Source organism: Ylistrum balloti, unplaced genomic scaffold, assembly GCF_031769215.1.
Source record: "Ylistrum balloti isolate Yb309-2 unplaced genomic scaffold, AGI_CSIRO_Ybal_v1 Utg371398, whole genome shotgun sequence".
Classification (NCBI taxonomy): domain Eukaryota; kingdom Metazoa; phylum Mollusca; class Bivalvia; order Pectinida; family Pectinidae; genus Ylistrum; species Ylistrum balloti.
In genome coordinates, this window is record NW_026782736.1 from 1 (window position 1) to 22,245 (window position 22,245).

General features: G+C 40.3%; 8 protein-coding genes across 8 annotated transcripts; all 8 read left to right on the forward strand.

The window, feature by feature from the left end:
* Positions 1 to 3,734: 3,734 nt before the first annotated feature.
* On the forward strand, positions 3,735 to 4,475 carry LOC132562352 (uncharacterized). The gene has a single exon (XM_060227091.1). It carries the CDS (start codon positions 3,735 to 3,737, stop codon positions 4,473 to 4,475), a length of 741 nt encoding a protein of 246 aa, XP_060083074.1.
* A 1,365-nt stretch (positions 4,476 to 5,840) lies between these two features.
* Positions 5,841 to 6,323, forward strand: LOC132562354 (histone H1-delta-like). Its single transcript, XM_060227093.1, has one exon. The coding sequence runs from the start codon at positions 5,841 to 5,843 to the stop codon at positions 6,321 to 6,323; it is 483 nt and encodes a 160-aa protein (XP_060083076.1).
* Positions 6,324 to 8,238: 1,915 nt separating this feature from the next.
* LOC132562361 (histone H1-delta-like) lies at positions 8,239 to 8,784 on the forward strand. Its single transcript, XM_060227103.1, has one exon. The coding sequence runs from the start codon at positions 8,302 to 8,304 to the stop codon at positions 8,782 to 8,784; it is 483 nt and encodes a 160-aa protein (XP_060083086.1). The 5' UTR covers positions 8,239 to 8,301.
* A 1,915-nt stretch (positions 8,785 to 10,699) lies between these two features.
* LOC132562364 (histone H1-delta-like) lies at positions 10,700 to 11,245 on the forward strand. The gene has a single exon (XM_060227105.1). The coding sequence runs from the start codon at positions 10,763 to 10,765 to the stop codon at positions 11,243 to 11,245; it is 483 nt and encodes a 160-aa protein (XP_060083088.1). The 5' UTR covers positions 10,700 to 10,762.
* A 1,915-nt stretch (positions 11,246 to 13,160) lies between these two features.
* LOC132562365 (histone H1-delta-like) lies at positions 13,161 to 13,706 on the forward strand. Its single transcript, XM_060227106.1, has one exon. The coding sequence runs from the start codon at positions 13,224 to 13,226 to the stop codon at positions 13,704 to 13,706; it is 483 nt and encodes a 160-aa protein (XP_060083089.1). The 5' UTR covers positions 13,161 to 13,223.
* A 1,915-nt stretch (positions 13,707 to 15,621) lies between these two features.
* On the forward strand, positions 15,622 to 16,167 carry LOC132562363 (histone H1-delta-like). The gene has a single exon (XM_060227104.1). It carries the CDS (start codon positions 15,685 to 15,687, stop codon positions 16,165 to 16,167), a length of 483 nt encoding a protein of 160 aa, XP_060083087.1. The 5' UTR covers positions 15,622 to 15,684.
* A 1,915-nt stretch (positions 16,168 to 18,082) lies between these two features.
* Positions 18,083 to 18,628, forward strand: LOC132562367 (histone H1-delta-like). Its single transcript, XM_060227109.1, has one exon. The coding sequence runs from the start codon at positions 18,146 to 18,148 to the stop codon at positions 18,626 to 18,628; it is 483 nt and encodes a 160-aa protein (XP_060083092.1). The 5' UTR covers positions 18,083 to 18,145.
* Positions 18,629 to 20,543: 1,915 nt separating this feature from the next.
* LOC132562366 (histone H1-delta-like) lies at positions 20,544 to 21,089 on the forward strand. Its single transcript, XM_060227108.1, has one exon. It carries the CDS (start codon positions 20,607 to 20,609, stop codon positions 21,087 to 21,089), a length of 483 nt encoding a protein of 160 aa, XP_060083091.1. The 5' UTR covers positions 20,544 to 20,606.
* The last annotated feature ends 1,156 nt before the right edge of the window (positions 21,090 to 22,245 follow it).

Here is a 22,245-nt window from a genome sequence, read left to right on the forward strand (position 1 = left end):
GGAGGGAAAAAAACCCCCAAAAAACATATTCCATACTTAGAATGTGATATTTGTTAGCAATTAAATGCGATAATCGAATCGAAAATGGTGGAGACTATGGATTGAGATTAAGTATAGCAGGAATTCGATAAATGTGCTTCCATGTCTATGATATTTTACCCATTCTAAATCTAAATTATTCACAAATACCATTTATTACCATATATACAATGAACATGTATATATAAGAAACTAAGTAAATAGTGTGTTTATGAAAATAACGCATATATTACGAATTTAGAACAATTCTATTCAACTAATAGTGAAACCGCACTGACAAAATTATAGGAAAATGTCATGTAGCTCACTCATTACGAAACCGATTTAAATTTTGAAAACACCATTCGTTTGCCTATCTATCCGTTAGCAAATAGGTGTATATATTCACTAATTTTCTCCAATAATTTAGAGCTATAAACAACGTTTATTCACACCAAGGAAACACAAATTACTTGTTTTCCACACAGACAGGCTAACGCGCCGTTAGGTGTCCTCGGCGAGGTGCAGCAAAAAGCGCTTAAACGGCTGAGCGAGGACGGGCGGGGCATACAGCTTACCTAGCACTGACTAGCGCGCCACAATCACATCCAGACGAATCCGAAGATGGCAGAGAAGACTCCAGTGAAGAAAGCAGTGAAGAAGAAATAGCTCATAAAGTGCCTGAAAGAGTAGGTCCCGTCAGGCAGAAATACATCATAACTTCAAAGTACAAAATGGCCACCCAGTGCCCTCCGGAACGGCGTGAAGAAAGGAGGAACGTCGAAAGGAAGAGCTGCTATAGTCAAGCCGGAGAGAAACCTAAACCCGCCAAAAAACCATACTGAAATACATCATGGTGATAACTAAGAAACCGGCGGCGAAAGTGCGACTACGTCGGCGAAAGCCAAAGGCAAAGACACCCAAGAAAGCAGCTACCACCTGAAGATCGCTACCAAGCCCAAGACCCCTAAGAAAAAGGCTATCAAAAAAAAAAAAGAAAGGAAAGCCAAGGCTGCAAAAAAATAAACAGCGACGACACTAACACTTTTTAGGACGCACAGTCTCGAACAATCATCCAATTACGAATCGAAAGATGGCAAAAGAACTAATCCTAACTTCTTATAATTGACCAAGAACAAACCAACAACACCCTTCCCCACCCCCACCCTCCAAATACACCCACCTACCCGAAAGTAAAGGAAAATCCACCTTCCCACCCAACCCCACAGGACTACTTCACATCACACACTTTTTTGTTATAAACAATTGATACCTGCTACAACTTCTAAGTCGCCGGTCCCCCGTCTCCCACCCGACAAGTACACACTCACGCCCGGCCCCGCCCATTTATGATTAGGTGAATGAATTTCAATAATATACACGTTAAACCAACAGTTAATACACCTATAAGCTGACACGGTATCGGTTTATTTCTTAATACTACGCATGTACAATCTGAATTCAAATACACAAATGTAGTGTACCGACTAACGCTAAAAATTGCCACTTTCAACCAACAATCATTTCATATATGAAATAATAGTAATGTTTATGTGGAAACTAGTGAAAACACTTCAAAATCATACTCTGAAATCGAGACAATTTCCGCTATACATTTTTTTTTCAAAATAGTTGAAACAGGTGGTATTATTCCAATTTCCACATATTTCAGTTTACCCAGTTGCAGGAGTCGTTTTCACTGTCCGTGCACGTGGGTACGTTGTCGTGTATACCTGTGTACGTATGTGTATAGTGCACGATCAAAGGTAAGTATCGTCGTCGTCTATACGATAGAGAATTATCCTGAATATAAAGTTGTTCTGACTCAAATTTCTAAAGTATAAATTTAACCCAGAATGTATAAAATGGATGTGTGAGCCAAACACATTTATTGCGAAAGGCTGAGTCCGGGGGCTCCAACCACGGCAGTTTTATTTTTTAAAAATATGAAATCCGATTCTCCTATTTGTGTGGTTTTGTTTTGTTTTGTGTGTGAGTGTGTGCATGTGTTTTTTTTTCCTTTTTTTCCCCTCTCACCTGTGACTGTTACTAGCGCGCGCACACCCACACCCACAAACACACCCCCATACATACACACCATTTCTTTATTTTCGAGTTCGATATCTAGACAACACAGAATTAATACATGTTTGCGTAGAGTCGAGTCAAGTACACATGTGTACACGTATATATATGATCACACATACAATACAGCACAACACACATGTGGATACGATGACGTATGAATTGGGAGGGAAAAAAACCCCCAAAAAACATATTCCATACTTAGAATGTGATATTTGTTAGCAATTAAATGCGATAATCGAATCGAAAATGGTGGAGACTATGGATTGAGATTAAGTATAGCAGGAATTCGATAAATGTGCACATCTAAATTATTCACAAATACCATTTATTACCCAATGAACATGTATATATTAGGTAAATAGCTGTGTTTATGAAACACGCATATACGTTATGAACAATTACCTAATAGTGAAACCGCACTGACAAAATTAAAAAATGCCATGTAGCTAAAATCTAAATTATTCATATGGACTAAAATACCATTTACCCAAGGAAACACAAATTATTTCCACACATATATACAATGAATGCGATCAACATGTATATATTACACTAGTCAAATATATTAACCAAACAGTTACCAGGATATATAATCCCAATGTCAATAAACAAAACATTGATAAAAACCATATCGTGTGTTAACCAAACATATCCAAAAAAATCTTATAGCAATTAACGTGGGCCAATAAGTGGGGTTTTAAACCATCTAAACAAAAAACTGTAGCAATGTATTTCTCTAGAATTATATATACCTAGGCCAAGACCAAATTAAAATTTTAGGTATTTACAATAATTATTCATGGAGTAAACATATTCAATATGTAAAGGAAATGCCAAAAGGCAATTAACACCATGAGGTATATTTCTGGTTGTAAAATTATAGGAAAATGTAATGGCGCCAATAAAACAACTCATTAAAACCTCATATAATGTTATATAAAAAAACACACCATTGAGGTATATTTCTGGTTGTTAGCCAATAAAACAACTCAATTAATGTTATATAAGGCCGTTAGGTTAGATTACGGGTGCCAGGTATATAATATAGCTAGTGACACAGTATTAAAACATCTAGATGTAATACAACACACAGCCTTAAGGGTAGCGCTAAGGGCCATCAAAAACACCAACAGCAATAGTTTACTAGCAGAGGCCGGCGAAACAACATTAACACTTAGGCGAGAAAACCTTACTCTAAAATACTGGGCTAGAACCCAAAATCATGGGGATAGGTTCTTACTAAACAAAGCAATACAAAATAGTGAAATACCTGTTACCAACATCAGGGCTCCCTATCCTTCAGAAATACTTAGATTAAAACAGAAATATGGTTTAGAAGGTGTCAAGATCTCCCGCAAACAAGATTTCCAGTCCCGTGGTTAAAAACATCACCAAACGTATCGCTATTACTGCATAAGACGTTAGATAAACACCACGACCCGATAGGCGCAAAACACCTAGCATTAGAGTTGATAGATAAGAAATATTACAACTTCGTTAAATTTTATACCGATGGCTCTAAAAATCCAACCAATGATAGAGTAGGGATAGGTATATATAACGATACATATAACATCAGAAAATCTCTCCGACTAAGTGACAGAGCCTCGGTCTACACAGCTGAACTCATGGCTATTCAAATAGCATTACTAGGTATTAAGAAAAACCACACCAAATTTGAACGAGTAGTCATTCTTTCGGACTCCCTCAGCTCCTTACAATCCTTGACAACTGGAAATAGCAGTAGACCTAAACTGCTTAATGCAATTCATTATATGATCACCGAGATCGATCAATTAGGAATAGATCTAAAATTCGAATGGATTCCATCTCATGTCGACATTTTAGGTAACGAGATAGCAGATCAACTCGCTAGAGCAGCCTTAGGGTCACGTGATGTTCATCTAAATATAGACTTGAGTGTATCAGAGGTCGTCAGTATAATCAATGACAAAACTCAATTGATAAGGCAGGAAAATTGGTCGAAATTAACTAATAACTGGCTCTATTCCATCGAGAGCAATGTTAAGATCCAACCTCAGTTATATAGTTATAATAAAGTAGAGGATACTGTTATCACTAGACTTCGATTAGGCTACACCAAACTCGGTCATAACATCAACCGTATTAAAAAGGAAGTCAGTCCATATTGTCCAAACTGTGGTGAACCGGAAACCATAGAACACATTCTGTTCGAATGCACCACCCATGACAACTTTAGATCAGTTTTCCAAAACCAAATTGAGCATATAGACAATATGAAATTCGATTCCAAAACGGTACTCAACCCTCCAAAACAACATAGAAAATATGTATTCGACCAATTAACCTCCTATCTAACGGATATTGATTATATTGATAAAATCTAGGAAAGCGATATAATTATATATATATATATATATATAAAAAAAAAAAAAATCAAAAAACACACACACACACACGCAATATACGCAATTATGAGTCCACGTCCAGTATAGAATAAAAACACAAATAGGTACTACTTGTAGATCGTACAACCACTGCTTACTATAACTGGATAAACAGTGGACGTATTCGAATCTACATGTCCCCAATGGGTGGTCAGTAACCTATGGTAGGTAGGGAAACCAGGATACACAGCCCTCTGTAATTGACTTTACAGGGAGGTGTATTCAACACTGGACACAGGACTATAATTTCACCACCTCACACATACCAACAATACCCTTTAATACATGCCAATAACACACACCACATCCCTTAGCAGGGGACATTGTAAAAAAAAAAAAAAAAAAAACATTAAGATTCCCCCCCCCCCCCCCCATTTTTTTTTTTTTTTTTTTTTTTTTTTTTTTTTTAAACCATACCCACAACACCACATACACACACAAAAACATCTCCTACATAAATACAACATACACTGGGCCGAAACCCAAAGCCAACAACCATTACAAAATCTCTTCCACCCTACCTTCCACCTTCTAATATACAAATCCCTGCTCTAGTAGGGTAGACATGTAGACGATTATACACAGTAATCTACAGTCTCCCGAACGACATCGATTGTATAATAATTCACATTTATTCTCACTAATCCCAAAAATCTACGCTAACCCAATTCCAGCACATTCTTTACATCACCCCATCACATCCACTCTCATAACTGAACTTAATAACACAGTTCCCCACTTTTAAAATCCACTCTAGACCAGCATGACTAACCTTGTCAAATGGTGGCTAGTAATCCCATCTACAAATAACAAACCTACACCAGCTAACAAGCTAAACCTATTTTCCAATTTCCGACTTTCCCATACACTCTCTCCCGCTATCTTCTAAAACTTCTTGTCCTTCGGAAGGGACGTTAAACGGGGGTCCGGTGTACAGTGAGTCACGCCGTGCACGTTAAAGAACCTCTGCTGGTTTTCGAAAAAGAGAAGGCTAACTGCTAGCCGCCACAGAGCATAGGTTTATATTAGGGAAATATAAAGTGAGACTAGAGTAGGACTAGGCGTTTCTGTGACAGTCCAAAATTTCCCCAGTTTTTTTTTTTTTTTTTTTTTTTTTTTTTCTTTAGACGTTAGGGTATAGATATAGTCAGATCTGTCCTCCCCATATTAGACCTGTTTGGTGATTACTAAAAAGCGAAATTGCACACCCTAAAGCCTCGGCCCTACCAGCCCCCTCCCCCTTAGTGTCCTAGGCTCGGTTATAACCGGAACAAGGACGTTAAGCTTCATCCAAAGTACAGCGACATGGTGGCCACTGCAGTGGGAAGTCTGAAGGAACGTGGAGGCTCGTCCCGTCAGGCAATACTGAAATACATCATGGCTAACTTCAAAGTGGGATCCGACGCTAAGGCTATCAACGCACACCTGAAGATCGCCCTCCGGAACGGCGTGAAGAAAGGAGCCCTGAAACAGTCGAAAGGAACCGGAGCTGCTGGATCATTCAAGCTCGGAGAGAAACCTAAACCCGCCAAAAAACCAGCCGCTAAGAAAGTGGTTAAGCCGAAAGCAGCAAAACCTAAGAAACCGGCGGCGAAGAAAGCGACTACGTCGGCGACGGCTAAGAAACCAAAGGCAAAGACACCCAAGAAAGCAGCTACCAAGAAAACCACGGAGAAGAAACCATCCAAGAAAACTACCAAGCCCAAGACCCCTAAGAAAAAGGCTATCAAGTCTCCGAAGAAAGCTAAGACAGACAAGCCTAAGAAAGCCAAGGCTGCAAAAAAATAAGATGTATATCTTACACCGTCCGAACGACACGTAAACAGTCCTTTTTAGGACTACCCACATGTCACGAAAATCATCCAATTACGCCTCGAAAAATACGCAAAACGCACTAATCCTAACTTCTTATAATTGACCAACGAACAAACCAACAACACCCTTCCCCACCCCCACCCTCCAAATACACCCACCTACCCGAAAGTAAAGGAAAATCCACCTTCCCACCCAACCCCACAGGACTACTTCACATCACACACTTTTTTGTTATAAACAATTGATACCTGCTACAACTTCTAAGTCGCCGCCCCGTCCCCCGTCTCCCACCCGACAAGTACACACTCACGCCCGGCCCCGCCCATTTATGATTAGGTGAATGAATTTCAATAATATACACGTTAAACCAACAGTTAATACACCTATAAGCTGACACGGTATCGGTTTATTTCTTAATACTACGCATGTACAATCTGAATTCAAATACACAAATGTAGTGTACCGACTAACGCTAAAAATTGCCACTTTCAACCAACAATCATTTCATATATGAAATAATAGTAATGTTTATGTGGAAACTAGTGAAAACACTTCAAAATCATACTCTGAAATCGAGACAATTTCCGCTATACATTTTTTTTTCAAAATAGTTGAAACAGGTGGTATTATTCCAATTTCCACATATTTCAGTTTACCCAGTTGCAGGAGTCGTTTTCACTGTCCGTGCACGTGGGTACGTTGTCGTGTATACCTGTGTACGTATGTGTATAGTGCACGATCAAAGGTAAGTATCGTCGTCGTCTATACGATAGAGAATTATCCTGAATATAAAGTTGTTCTGACTCAAATTTCTAAAGTATAAATTTAACCCAGAATGTATAAAATGGATGTGTGAGCCAAACACATTTATTGCGAAAGGCTGAGTCCGGGGGCTCCAACCACGGCAGTTTTATTTTTTAAAAATATGAAATCCGATTCTCCTATTTGTGTGGTTTTGTTTTGTTTTGTGTGTGAGTGTGTGCATGTGTTTTTTTTTTCCTTTTTTCCCCTCTCACCTGTGACTGTTACTAGCGCGCGCACACCCACACCCACAAACACACCCCCATACATACACACCATTTCTTTATTTTCGAGTTCGATATCTAGACAACACAGAATTAATACATGTTTGCGTAGAGTCGAGTCAAGTACACATGTGTACACGTATATATATGATCACACATACAATACAGCACAACACACATGTGGATACGATGACGTATGAATTGGGAGGGAAAAAAACCCCCAAAAAACATATTCCATACTTAGAATGTGATATTTGTTAGCAATTAAATGCGATAATCGAATCGAAAATGGTGGAGACTATGGATTGAGATTAAGTATAGCAGGAATTCGATAAATGTGCTTCCATGTCTATGATATTTACCCATTCTAAATCTAAATTATTCACAAATACCATTTATTACCATATATACAATGAACATGTATATATTAAGAAACTAAGTAAATAGTGTGTTTATGAAAATAACGCATATATTACGAATTTAGAACAATTCTATTCAACTAATAGTGAAACCGCACTGACAAAATTATAGGAAAATGTCATGTAGCTCACTCATTACGAAACCGATTTAAATTTTGAAAACACCATTCGTTTGCCTATCTATCCGTTAGCAAATAGGTGTATATATCACTAATTTTCTCCAATAATTTAGAGCTATAAACAACGTTTATTCACACCAAGGAAACACAAATTACTTGTTTTCCACACAGACAGGCTAACGCGCCGTTAGGTGTCCTCGGCGAGGTGCAGCAAAAAGCGCTTAAACGGCTGAGCGAGGACGGGCGGGGCATACAGCTTACCTAGCACTGACTAGCGCAGTTCTCGAACAATCACATCCAGACGAATCCGAAGATGGCAGAGAAGACTCCAGTGAAGAAAGCAGTGAAGAAGCCAAAGACCCCGGCAGCTCATCCAAAGTACAGCGACATGGTGGCCACTGCAGTGGGAAGTCTGAAGGAACGTGGAGGCTCGTCCCGTCAGGCAATACTGAAATACATCATGGCTAACTTCAAAGTGGGATCCGACGCTAAGGCTATCAACGCACACCTGAAGATCGCCCTCCGGAACGGCGTGAAGAAAGGAGCCCTGAAACAGTCGAAAGGAACCGGAGCTGCTGGATCATTCAAGCTCGGAGAGAAACCTAAACCCGCCAAAAAACCAGCCGCTAAGAAAGTGGTTAAGCCGAAAGCAGCAAAACCTAAGAAACCGGCGGCGAAGAAAGCGACTACGTCGGCGACGGCTAAGAAACCAAAGGCAAAGACACCCAAGAAAGCAGCTACCAAGAAAACCACGGAGAAGAAACCATCCAAGAAAACTACCAAGCCCAAGACCCCTAAGAAAAAGGCTATCAAGTCTCCGAAGAAAGCTAAGACAGACAAGCCTAAGAAAGCCAAGGCTGCAAAAAAATAAGATGTATATCTTACACCGTCCGAACGACACGTAAACAGTCCTTTTTAGGACTACCCACATGTCACGAAAATCATCCAATTACGCCTCGAAAAATACGCAAAACGCACTAATCCTAACTTCTTATAATTGACCAACGAACAAACCAACAACACCCTTCCCCACCCCCACCCTCCAAATACACCCACCTACCCGAAAGTAAAGGAAAATCCACCTTCCCACCCAACCCCACAGGACTACTTCACATCACACACTTTTTTGTTATAAACAATTGATACCTGCTACAACTTCTAAGTCGCCGCCCCGTCCCCCGTCTCCCACCCGACAAGTACACACTCACGCCCGGCCCCGCCCATTTATGATTAGGTGAATGAATTTCAATAATATACACGTTAAACCAACAGTTAATACACCTATAAGCTGACACGGTATCGGTTTATTTCTTAATACTACGCATGTACAATCTGAATTCAAATACACAAATGTAGTGTACCGACTAACGCTAAAAATTGCCACTTTCAACCAACAATCATTTCATATATGAAATAATAGTAATGTTTATGTGGAAACTAGTGAAAACACTTCAAAATCATACTCTGAAATCGAGACAATTTCCGCTATACATTTTTTTTTCAAAATAGTTGAAACAGGTGGTATTATTCCAATTTCCACATATTTCAGTTTACCCAGTTGCAGGAGTCGTTTTCACTGTCCGTGCACGTGGGTACGTTGTCGTGTATACCTGTGTACGTATGTGTATAGTGCACGATCAAAGGTAAGTATCGTCGTCGTCTATACGATAGAGAATTATCCTGAATATAAAGTTGTTCTGACTCAAATTTCTAAAGTATAAATTTAACCCAGAATGTATAAAATGGATGTGTGAGCCAAACACATTTATTGCGAAAGGCTGAGTCCGGGGGCTCCAACCACGGCAGTTTTATTTTTTAAAAATATGAAATCCGATTCTCCTATTTGTGTGGTTTTGTTTTGTTTTGTGTGTGAGTGTGTGCATGTGTTTTTTTTTTCCTTTTTTCCCCTCTCACCTGTGACTGTTACTAGCGCGCGCACACCCACACCCACAAACACACCCCCATACATACACACCATTTCTTTATTTTCGAGTTCGATATCTAGACAACACAGAATTAATACATGTTTGCGTAGAGTCGAGTCAAGTACACATGTGTACACGTATATATATGATCACACATACAATACAGCACAACACACATGTGGATACGATGACGTATGAATTGGGAGGGAAAAAAACCCCCAAAAAACATATTCCATACTTAGAATGTGATATTTGTTAGCAATTAAATGCGATAATCGAATCGAAAATGGTGGAGACTATGGATTGAGATTAAGTATAGCAGGAATTCGATAAATGTGCTTCCATGTCTATGATATTTACCCATTCTAAATCTAAATTATTCACAAATACCATTTATTACCATATATACAATGAACATGTATATATTAAGAAACTAAGTAAATAGTGTGTTTATGAAAATAACGCATATATTACGAATTTAGAACAATTCTATTCAACTAATAGTGAAACCGCACTGACAAAATTATAGGAAAATGTCATGTAGCTCACTCATTACGAAACCGATTTAAATTTTGAAAACACCATTCGTTTGCCTATCTATCCGTTAGCAAATAGGTGTATATATCACTAATTTTCTCCAATAATTTAGAGCTATAAACAACGTTTATTCACACCAAGGAAACACAAATTACTTGTTTTCCACACAGACAGGCTAACGCGCCGTTAGGTGTCCTCGGCGAGGTGCAGCAAAAAGCGCTTAAACGGCTGAGCGAGGACGGGCGGGGCATACAGCTTACCTAGCACTGACTAGCGCAGTTCTCGAACAATCACATCCAGACGAATCCGAAGATGGCAGAGAAGACTCCAGTGAAGAAAGCAGTGAAGAAGCCAAAGACCCCGGCAGCTCATCCAAAGTACAGCGACATGGTGGCCACTGCAGTGGGAAGTCTGAAGGAACGTGGAGGCTCGTCCCGTCAGGCAATACTGAAATACATCATGGCTAACTTCAAAGTGGGATCCGACGCTAAGGCTATCAACGCACACCTGAAGATCGCCCTCCGGAACGGCGTGAAGAAAGGAGCCCTGAAACAGTCGAAAGGAACCGGAGCTGCTGGATCATTCAAGCTCGGAGAGAAACCTAAACCCGCCAAAAAACCAGCCGCTAAGAAAGTGGTTAAGCCGAAAGCAGCAAAACCTAAGAAACCGGCGGCGAAGAAAGCGACTACGTCGGCGACGGCTAAGAAACCAAAGGCAAAGACACCCAAGAAAGCAGCTACCAAGAAAACCACGGAGAAGAAACCATCCAAGAAAACTACCAAGCCCAAGACCCCTAAGAAAAAGGCTATCAAGTCTCCGAAGAAAGCTAAGACAGACAAGCCTAAGAAAGCCAAGGCTGCAAAAAAATAAGATGTATATCTTACACCGTCCGAACGACACGTAAACAGTCCTTTTTAGGACTACCCACATGTCACGAAAATCATCCAATTACGCCTCGAAAAATACGCAAAAAGCACTAATCGTAACTTCTTATAATTGACCAACGAACAAACCAACAACACCCTTCCCCACCCCCACCCTCCAAATACACCCACCTACCCGAAAGTAAAGGAAAATCCACCTTCCCACCCAACCCCACAGGACTACTTCACATCACACACTTTTTTGTTATAAACAATTGATACCTGCTACAACTTCTAAGTCGCCGCCCCGTCCCCCGTCTCCCACCCGACAAGTACACACTCACGCCCGGCCCCGCCCATTTATGATTAGGTGAATGAATTTCAATAATATACACGTTAAACCAACAGTTAATACACCTATAAGCTGACACGGTATCGGTTTATTTCTTAATACTACGCATGTACAATCTGAATTCAAATACACAAATGTAGTGTACCGACTAACGCTAAAAATTGCCACTTTCAACCAACAATCATTTCATATATGAAATAATAGTAATGTTTATGTGGAAACTAGTGAAAACACTTCAAAATCATACTCTGAAATCGAGACAATTTCCGCTATACATTTTTTTTTCAAAATAGTTGAAACAGGTGGTATTATTCCAATTTCCACATATTTCAGTTTACCCAGTTGCAGGAGTCGTTTTCACTGTCCGTGCACGTGGGTACGTTGTCGTGTATACCTGTGTACGTATGTGTATAGTGCACGATCAAAGGTAAGTATCGTCGTCGTCTATACGATAGAGAATTATCCTGAATATAAAGTTGTTCTGACTCAAATTTCTAAAGTATAAATTTAACCCAGAATGTATAAAATGGATGTGTGAGCCAAACACATTTATTGCGAAAGGCTGAGTCCGGGGGCTCCAACCACGGCAGTTTTATTTTTTAAAAATATGAAATCCGATTCTCCTATTTGTGTGGTTTTGTTTTGTTTTGTGTGTGAGTGTGTGCATGTGTTTTTTTTTTCCTTTTTTCCCCTCTCACCTGTGACTGTTACTAGCGCGCGCACACCCACACCCACAAACACACCCCCATACATACACACCATTTCTTTATTTTCGAGTTCGATATCTAGACAACACAGAATTAATACATGTTTGCGTAGAGTCGAGTCAAGTACACATGTGTACACGTATATATATGATCACACATACAATACAGCACAACACACATGTGGATACGATGACGTATGAATTGGGAGGGAAAAAAACCCCCAAAAAACATATTCCATACTTAGAATGTGATATTTGTTAGCAATTAAATGCGATAATCGAATCGAAAATGGTGGAGACTATGGATTGAGATTAAGTATAGCAGGAATTCGATAAATGTGCTTCCATGTCTATGATATTTACCCATTCTAAATCTAAATTATTCACAAATACCATTTATTACCATATATACAATGAACATGTATATATTAAGAAACTAAGTAAATAGTGTGTTTATGAAAATAACGCATATATTACGAATTTAGAACAATTCTATTCAACTAATAGTGAAACCGCACTGACAAAATTATAGGAAAATGTCATGTAGCTCACTCATTACGAAACCGATTTAAATTTTGAAAACACCATTCGTTTGCCTATCTATCCGTTAGCAAATAGGTGTATATATCACTAATTTTCTCCAATAATTTAGAGCTATAAACAACGTTTATTCACACCAAGGAAACACAAATTACTTGTTTTCCACACAGACAGGCTAACGCGCCGTTAGGTGTCCTCGGCGAGGTGCAGCAAAAAGCGCTTAAACGGCTGAGCGAGGACGGGCGGGGCATACAGCTTACCTAGCACTGACTAGCGCAGTTCTCGAACAATCACATCCAGACGAATCCGAAGATGGCAGAGAAGACTCCAGTGAAGAAAGCAGTGAAGAAGCCAAAGACCCCGGCAGCTCATCCAAAGTACAGCGACATGGTGGCCACTGCAGTGGGAAGTCTGAAGGAACGTGGAGGCTCGTCCCGTCAGGCAATACTGAAATACATCATGGCTAACTTCAAAGTGGGATCCGACGCTAAGGCTATCAACGCACACCTGAAGATCGCCCTCCGGAACGGCGTGAAGAAAGGAGCCCTGAAACAGTCGAAAGGAACCGGAGCTGCTGGATCATTCAAGCTCGGAGAGAAACCTAAACCCGCCAAAAAACCAGCCGCTAAGAAAGTGGTTAAGCCGAAAGCAGCAAAACCTAAGAAACCGGCGGCGAAGAAAGCGACTACGTCGGCGACGGCTAAGAAACCAAAGGCAAAGACACCCAAGAAAGCAGCTACCAAGAAAACCACGGAGAAGAAACCATCCAAGAAAACTACCAAGCCCAAGACCCCTAAGAAAAAGGCTATCAAGTCTCCGAAGAAAGCTAAGACAGACAAGCCTAAGAAAGCCAAGGCTGCAAAAAAATAAGATGTATATCTTACACCGTCCGAACGACACGTAAACAGTCCTTTTTAGGACTACCCACATGTCACGAAAATCATCCAATTACGCCTCGAAAAATACGCAAAAAGCACTAATCGTAACTTCTTATAATTGACCAACGAACAAACCAACAACACCCTTCCCCACCCCCACCCTCCAAATACACCCACCTACCCGAAAGTAAAGGAAAATCCACCTTCCCACCCAACCCCACAGGACTACTTCACATCACACACTTTTTTGTTATAAACAATTGATACCTGCTACAACTTCTAAGTCGCCGCCCCGTCCCCCGTCTCCCACCCGACAAGTACACACTCACGCCCGGCCCCGCCCATTTATGATTAGGTGAATGAATTTCAATAATATACACGTTAAACCAACAGTTAATACACCTATAAGCTGACACGGTATCGGTTTATTTCTTAATACTACGCATGTACAATCTGAATTCAAATACACAAATGTAGTGTACCGACTAACGCTAAAAATTGCCACTTTCAACCAACAATCATTTCATATATGAAATAATAGTAATGTTTATGTGGAAACTAGTGAAAACACTTCAAAATCATACTCTGAAATCGAGACAATTTCCGCTATACATTTTTTTTTCAAAATAGTTGAAACAGGTGGTATTATTCCAATTTCCACATATTTCAGTTTACCCAGTTGCAGGAGTCGTTTTCACTGTCCGTGCACGTGGGTACGTTGTCGTGTATACCTGTGTACGTATGTGTATAGTGCACGATCAAAGGTAAGTATCGTCGTCGTCTATACGATAGAGAATTATCCTGAATATAAAGTTGTTCTGACTCAAATTTCTAAAGTATAAATTTAACCCAGAATGTATAAAATGGATGTGTGAGCCAAACACATTTATTGCGAAAGGCTGAGTCCGGGGGCTCCAACCACGGCAGTTTTATTTTTTAAAAATATGAAATCCGATTCTCCTATTTGTGTGGTTTTGTTTTGTTTTGTGTGTGAGTGTGTGCATGTGTTTTTTTTTTCCTTTTTTCCCCTCTCACCTGTGACTGTTACTAGCGCGCGCACACCCACACCCACAAACACACCCCCATACATACACACCATTTCTTTATTTTCGAGTTCGATATCTAGACAACACAGAATTAATACATGTTTGCGTAGAGTCGAGTCAAGTACACATGTGTACACGTATATATATGATCACACATACAATACAGCACAACACACATGTGGATACGATGACGTATGAATTGGGAGGGAAAAAAACCCCCAAAAAACATATTCCATACTTAGAATGTGATATTTGTTAGCAATTAAATGCGATAATCGAATCGAAAATGGTGGAGACTATGGATTGAGATTAAGTATAGCAGGAATTCGATAAATGTGCTTCCATGTCTATGATATTTACCCATTCTAAATCTAAATTATTCACAAATACCATTTATTACCATATATACAATGAACATGTATATATTAAGAAACTAAGTAAATAGTGTGTTTATGAAAATAACGCATATATTACGAATTTAGAACAATTCTATTCAACTAATAGTGAAACCGCACTGACAAAATTATAGGAAAATGTCATGTAGCTCACTCATTACGAAACCGATTTAAATTTTGAAAACACCATTCGTTTGCCTATCTATCCGTTAGCAAATAGGTGTATATATCACTAATTTTCTCCAATAATTTAGAGCTATAAACAACGTTTATTCACACCAAGGAAACACAAATTACTTGTTTTCCACACAGACAGGCTAACGCGCCGTTAGGTGTCCTCGGCGAGGTGCAGCAAAAAGCGCTTAAACGGCTGAGCGAGGACGGGCGGGGCATACAGCTTACCTAGCACTGACTAGCGCAGTTCTCGAACAATCACATCCAGACGAATCCGAAGATGGCAGAGAAGACTCCAGTGAAGAAAGCAGTGAAGAAGCCAAAGACCCCGGCAGCTCATCCAAAGTACAGCGACATGGTGGCCACTGCAGTGGGAAGTCTGAAGGAACGTGGAGGCTCGTCCCGTCAGGCAATACTGAAATACATCATGGCTAACTTCAAAGTGGGATCCGACGCTAAGGCTATCAACGCACACCTGAAGATCGCCCTCCGGAACGGCGTGAAGAAAGGAGCCCTGAAACAGTCGAAAGGAACCGGAGCTGCTGGATCATTCAAGCTCGGAGAGAAACCTAAACCCGCCAAAAAACCAGCCGCTAAGAAAGTGGTTAAGCCGAAAGCAGCAAAACCTAAGAAACCGGCGGCGAAGAAAGCGACTACGTCGGCGACGGCTAAGAAACCAAAGGCAAAGACACCCAAGAAAGCAGCTACCAAGAAAACCACGGAGAAGAAACCATCCAAGAAAACTACCAAGCCCAAGACCCCTAAGAAAAAGGCTATCAAGTCTCCGAAGAAAGCTAAGACAGACAAGCCTAAGAAAGCCAAGGCTGCAAAAAAATAAGATGTATATCTTACACCGTCCGAACGACACGTAAACAGTCCTTTTTAGGACTACCCACATGTCACGAAAATCATCCAATTACGCCTCGAAAAATACGCAAAAAGCACTAATCGTAACTTCTTATAATTGACCAACGAACAAACCAACAACACCCTTCCCCACCCCCACCCTCCAAATACACCCACCTACCCGAAAGTAAAGGAAAATCCACCTTCCCACCCAACCCCACAGGACTACTTCACATCACACACTTTTTTGTTATAAACAATTGATACCTGCTACAACTTCTAAGTCGCCGCCCCGTCCCCCGTCTCCCACCCGACAAGTACACACTCACGCCCGGCCCCGCCCATTTATGATTAGGTGAATGAATTTCAATAATATACACGTTAAACCAACAGTTAATACACCTATAAGCTGACACGGTATCGGTTTATTTCTTAATACTACGCATGTACAATCTGAATTCAAATACACAAATGTAGTGTACCGACTAACGCTAAAAATTGCCACTTTCAACCAACAATCATTTCATATATGAAATAATAGTAATGTTTATGTGGAAACTAGTGAAAACACTTCAAAATCATACTCTGAAATCGAGACAATTTCCGCTATACATTTTTTTTTCAAAATAGTTGAAACAGGTGGTATTATTCCAATTTCCACATATTTCAGTTTACCCAGTTGCAGGAGTCGTTTTCACTGTCCGTGCACGTGGGTACGTTGTCGTGTATACCTGTGTACGTATGTGTATAGTGCACGATCAAAGGTAAGTATCGTCGTCGTCTATACGATAGAGAATTATCCTGAATATAAAGTTGTTCTGACTCAAATTTCTAAAGTATAAATTTAACCCAGAATGTATAAAATGGATGTGTGAGCCAAACACATTTATTGCGAAAGGCTGAGTCCGGGGGCTCCAACCACGGCAGTTTTATTTTTTAAAAATATGAAATCCGATTCTCCTATTTGTGTGGTTTTGTTTTGTTTTGTGTGTGAGTGTGTGCATGTGTTTTTTTTTTCCTTTTTTCCCCTCTCACCTGTGACTGTTACTAGCGCGCGCACACCCACACCCACAAACACACCCCCATACATACACACCATTTCTTTATTTTCGAGTTCGATATCTAGACAACACAGAATTAATACATGTTTGCGTAGAGTCGAGTCAAGTACACATGTGTACACGTATATATATGATCACACATACAATACAGCACAACACACATGTGGATACGATGACGTATGAATTGGGAGGGAAAAAAACCCCCAAAAAACATATTCCATACTTAGAATGTGATATTTGTTAGCAATTAAATGCGATAATCGAATCGAAAATGGTGGAGACTATGGATTGAGATTAAGTATAGCAGGAATTCGATAAATGTGCTTCCATGTCTATGATATTTACCCATTCTAAATCTAAATTATTCACAAATACCATTTATTACCATATATACAATGAACATGTATATATTAAGAAACTAAGTAAATAGTGTGTTTATGAAAATAACGCATATATTACGAATTTAGAACAATTCTATTCAACTAATAGTGAAACCGCACTGACAAAATTATAGGAAAATGTCATGTAGCTCACTCATTACGAAACCGATTTAAATTTTGAAAACACCATTCGTTTGCCTATCTATCCGTTAGCAAATAGGTGTATATATCACTAATTTTCTCCAATAATTTAGAGCTATAAACAACGTTTATTCACACCAAGGAAACACAAATTACTTGTTTTCCACACAGACAGGCTAACGCGCCGTTAGGTGTCCTCGGCGAGGTGCAGCAAAAAGCGCTTAAACGGCTGAGCGAGGACGGGCGGGGCATACAGCTTACCTAGCACTGACTAGCGCAGTTCTCGAACAATCACATCCAGACGAATCCGAAGATGGCAGAGAAGACTCCAGTGAAGAAAGCAGTGAAGAAGCCAAAGACCCCGGCAGCTCATCCAAAGTACAGCGACATGGTGGCCACTGCAGTGGGAAGTCTGAAGGAACGTGGAGGCTCGTCCCGTCAGGCAATACTGAAATACATCATGGCTAACTTCAAAGTGGGATCCGACGCTAAGGCTATCAACGCACACCTGAAGATCGCCCTCCGGAACGGCGTGAAGAAAGGAGCCCTGAAACAGTCGAAAGGAACCGGAGCTGCTGGATCATTCAAGCTCGGAGAGAAACCTAAACCCGCCAAAAAACCAGCCGCTAAGAAAGTGGTTAAGCCGAAAGCAGCAAAACCTAAGAAACCGGCGGCGAAGAAAGCGACTACGTCGGCGACGGCTAAGAAACCAAAGGCAAAGACACCCAAGAAAGCAGCTACCAAGAAAACCACGGAGAAGAAACCATCCAAGAAAACTACCAAGCCCAAGACCCCTAAGAAAAAGGCTATCAAGTCTCCGAAGAAAGCTAAGACAGACAAGCCTAAGAAAGCCAAGGCTGCAAAAAAATAAGATGTATATCTTACACCGTCCGAACGACACGTAAACAGTCCTTTTTAGGACTACCCACATGTCACGAAAATCATCCAATTACGCCTCGAAAAATACGCAAAAAGCACTAATCGTAACTTCTTATAATTGACCAACGAACAAACCAACAACACCCTTCCCCACCCCCACCCTCCAAATACACCCACCTACCCGAAAGTAAAGGAAAATCCACCTTCCCACCCAACCCCACAGGACTACTTCACATCACACACTTTTTTGTTATAAACAATTGATACCTGCTACAACTTCTAAGTCGCCGCCCCGTCCCCCGTCTCCCACCCGACAAGTACACACTCACGCCCGGCCCCGCCCATTTATGATTAGGTGAATGAATTTCAATAATATACACGTTAAACCAACAGTTAATACACCTATAAGCTGACACGGTATCGGTTTATTTCTTAATACTACGCATGTACAATCTGAATTCAAATACACAAATGTAGTGTACCGACTAACGCTAAAAATTGCCACTTTCAACCAACAATCATTTCATATATGAAATAATAGTAATGTTTATGTGGAAACTAGTGAAAACACTTCAAAATCATACTCTGAAATCGAGACAATTTCCGCTATACATTTTTTTTTCAAAATAGTTGAAACAGGTGGTATTATTCCAATTTCCACATATTTCAGTTTACCCAGTTGCAGGAGTCGTTTTCACTGTCCGTGCACGTGGGTACGTTGTCGTGTATACCTGTGTACGTATGTGTATAGTGCACGATCAAAGGTAAGTATCGTCGTCGTCTATACGATAGAGAATTATCCTGAATATAAAGTTGTTCTGACTCAAATTTCTAAAGTATAAATTTAACCCAGAATGTATAAAATGGATGTGTGAGCCAAACACATTTATTGCGAAAGGCTGAGTCCGGGGGCTCCAACCACGGCAGTTTTATTTTTTAAAAATATGAAATCCGATTCTCCTATTTGTGTGGTTTTGTTTTGTTTTGTGTGTGAGTGTGTGCATGTGTTTTTTTTTTCCTTTTTTCCCCTCTCACCTGTGACTGTTACTAGCGCGCGCACACCCACACCCACAAACACACCCCCATACATACACACCATTTCTTTATTTTCGAGTTCGATATCTAGACAACACAGAATTAATACATGTTTGCGTAGAGTCGAGTCAAGTACACATGTGTACACGTATATATATGATCACACATACAATACAGCACAACACACATGTGGATACGATGACGTATGAATTGGGAGGGAAAAAAACCCCCAAAAAACATATTCCATACTTAGAATGTGATATTTGTTAGCAATTAAATGCGATAATCGAATCGAAAATGGTGGAGACTATGGATTGAGATTAAGTATAGCAGGAATTCGATAAATGTGCTTCCATGTCTATGATATTTACCCATTCTAAATCTAAATTATTCACAAATACCATTTATTACCATATATACAATGAACATGTATATATTAAGAAACTAAGTAAATAGTGTGTTTATGAAAATAACGCATATATTACGAATTTAGAACAATTCTATTCAACTAATAGTGAAACCGCACTGACAAAATTATAGGAAAATGTCATGTAGCTCACTCATTACGAAACCGATTTAAATTTTGAAAACACCATTCGTTTGCCTATCTATCCGTTAGCAAATAGGTGTATATATCACTAATTTTCTCCAATAATTTAGAGCTATAAACAACGTTTATTCACACCAAGGAAACACAAATTACTTGTTTTCCACACAGACAGGCTAACGCGCCGTTAGGTGTCCTCGGCGAGGTGCAGCAAAAAGCGCTTAAACGGCTGAGCGAGGACGGGCGGGGCATACAGCTTACCTAGCACTGACTAGCGCAGTTCTCGAACAATCACATCCAGACGAATCCGAAGATGGCAGAGAAGACTCCAGTGAAGAAAGCAGTGAAGAAGCCAAAGACCCCGGCAGCTCATCCAAAGTACAGCGACATGGTGGCCACTGCAGTGGGAAGTCTGAAGGAACGTGGAGGCTCGTCCCGTCAGGCAATACTGAAATACATCATGGCTAACTTCAAAGTGGGATCCGACGCTAAGGCTATCAACGCACACCTGAAGATCGCCCTCCGGAACGGCGTGAAGAAAGGAGCCCTGAAACAGTCGAAAGGAACCGGAGCTGCTGGATCATTCAAGCTCGGAGAGAAACCTAAACCCGCCAAAAAACCAGCCGCTAAGAAAGTGGTTAAGCCGAAAGCAGCAAAACCTAAGAAACCGGCGGCGAAGAAAGCGACTACGTCGGCGACGGCTAAGAAACCAAAGGCAAAGACACCCAAGAAAGCAGCTACCAAGAAAACCACGGAGAAGAAACCATCCAAGAAAACTACCAAGCCCAAGACCCCTAAGAAAAAGGCTATCAAGTCTCCGAAGAAAGCTAAGACAGACAAGCCTAAGAAAGCCAAGGCTGCAAAAAAATAAGATGTATATCTTACACCGTCCGAACGACACGTAAACAGTCCTTTTTAGGACTACCCACATGTCACGAAAATCATCCAATTACGCCTCGAAAAATACGCAAAAAGCACTAATCGTAACTTCTTATAATTGACCAACGAACAAACCAACAACACCCTTCCCCACCCCCACCCTCCAAATACACCCACCTACCCGAAAGTAAAGGAAAATCCACCTTCCCACCCAACCCCACAGGACTACTTCACATCACACACTTTTTTGTTATAAACAATTGATACCTGCTACAACTTCTAAGTCGCCGCCCCGTCCCCCGTCTCCCACCCGACAAGTACACACTCACGCCCGGCCCCGCCCATTTATGATTAGGTGAATGAATTTCAATAATATACACGTTAAACCAACAGTTAATACACCTATAAGCTGACACGGTATCGGTTTATTTCTTAATACTACGCATGTACAATCTGAATTCAAATACACAAATGTAGTGTACCGACTAACGCTAAAAATTGCCACTTTCAACCAACAATCATTTCATATATGAAATAATAGTAATGTTTATGTGGAAACTAGTGAAAACACTTCAAAATCATACTCTGAAATCGAGACAATTTCCGCTATACATTTTTTTTTCAAAATAGTTGAAACAGGTGGTATTATTCCAATTTCCACATATTTCAGTTTACCCAGTTGCAGGAGTCGTTTTCACTGTCCGTGCACGTGGGTACGTTGTCGTGTATACCTGTGTACGTATGTGTATAGTGCACGATCAAAGGTAAGTATCGTCGTCGTCTATACGATAGAGAATTATCCTGAATATAAAGTTGTTCTGACTCAAATTTCTAAAGTATAAATTTAACCCAGAATGTATAAAATGGATGTGTGAGCCAAACACATTTATTGCGAAAGGCTGAGTCCGGGGGCTCCAACCACGGCAGTTTTATTTTTTAAAAATATGAAATCCGATTCTCCTATTTGTGTGGTTTTGTTTTGTTTTGTGTGTGAGTGTGTGCATGTGTTTTTTTTTTCCTTTTTTCCCCTCTCACCTGTGACTGTTACTAGCGCGCGCACACCCACACCCACAAACACACCCCCATACATACACACCATTTCTTTATTTTCGAGTTCGATATCTAGACAACACAGAATTAATACATGT

Coding starts and splice junctions, on each gene's coding strand:
- LOC132562352 (XM_060227091.1), top strand. CDS start 3,735: ATGGCTATTCAAATAGCATTACTAGGTATTAAGAAAAACCACACCAAA.
- LOC132562354 (XM_060227093.1), top strand. CDS start 5,841: ATGGTGGCCACTGCAGTGGGAAGTCTGAAGGAACGTGGAGGCTCGTCC.
- LOC132562361 (XM_060227103.1), top strand. CDS start 8,302: ATGGTGGCCACTGCAGTGGGAAGTCTGAAGGAACGTGGAGGCTCGTCC.
- LOC132562364 (XM_060227105.1), top strand. CDS start 10,763: ATGGTGGCCACTGCAGTGGGAAGTCTGAAGGAACGTGGAGGCTCGTCC.
- LOC132562365 (XM_060227106.1), top strand. CDS start 13,224: ATGGTGGCCACTGCAGTGGGAAGTCTGAAGGAACGTGGAGGCTCGTCC.
- LOC132562363 (XM_060227104.1), top strand. CDS start 15,685: ATGGTGGCCACTGCAGTGGGAAGTCTGAAGGAACGTGGAGGCTCGTCC.
- LOC132562367 (XM_060227109.1), top strand. CDS start 18,146: ATGGTGGCCACTGCAGTGGGAAGTCTGAAGGAACGTGGAGGCTCGTCC.
- LOC132562366 (XM_060227108.1), top strand. CDS start 20,607: ATGGTGGCCACTGCAGTGGGAAGTCTGAAGGAACGTGGAGGCTCGTCC.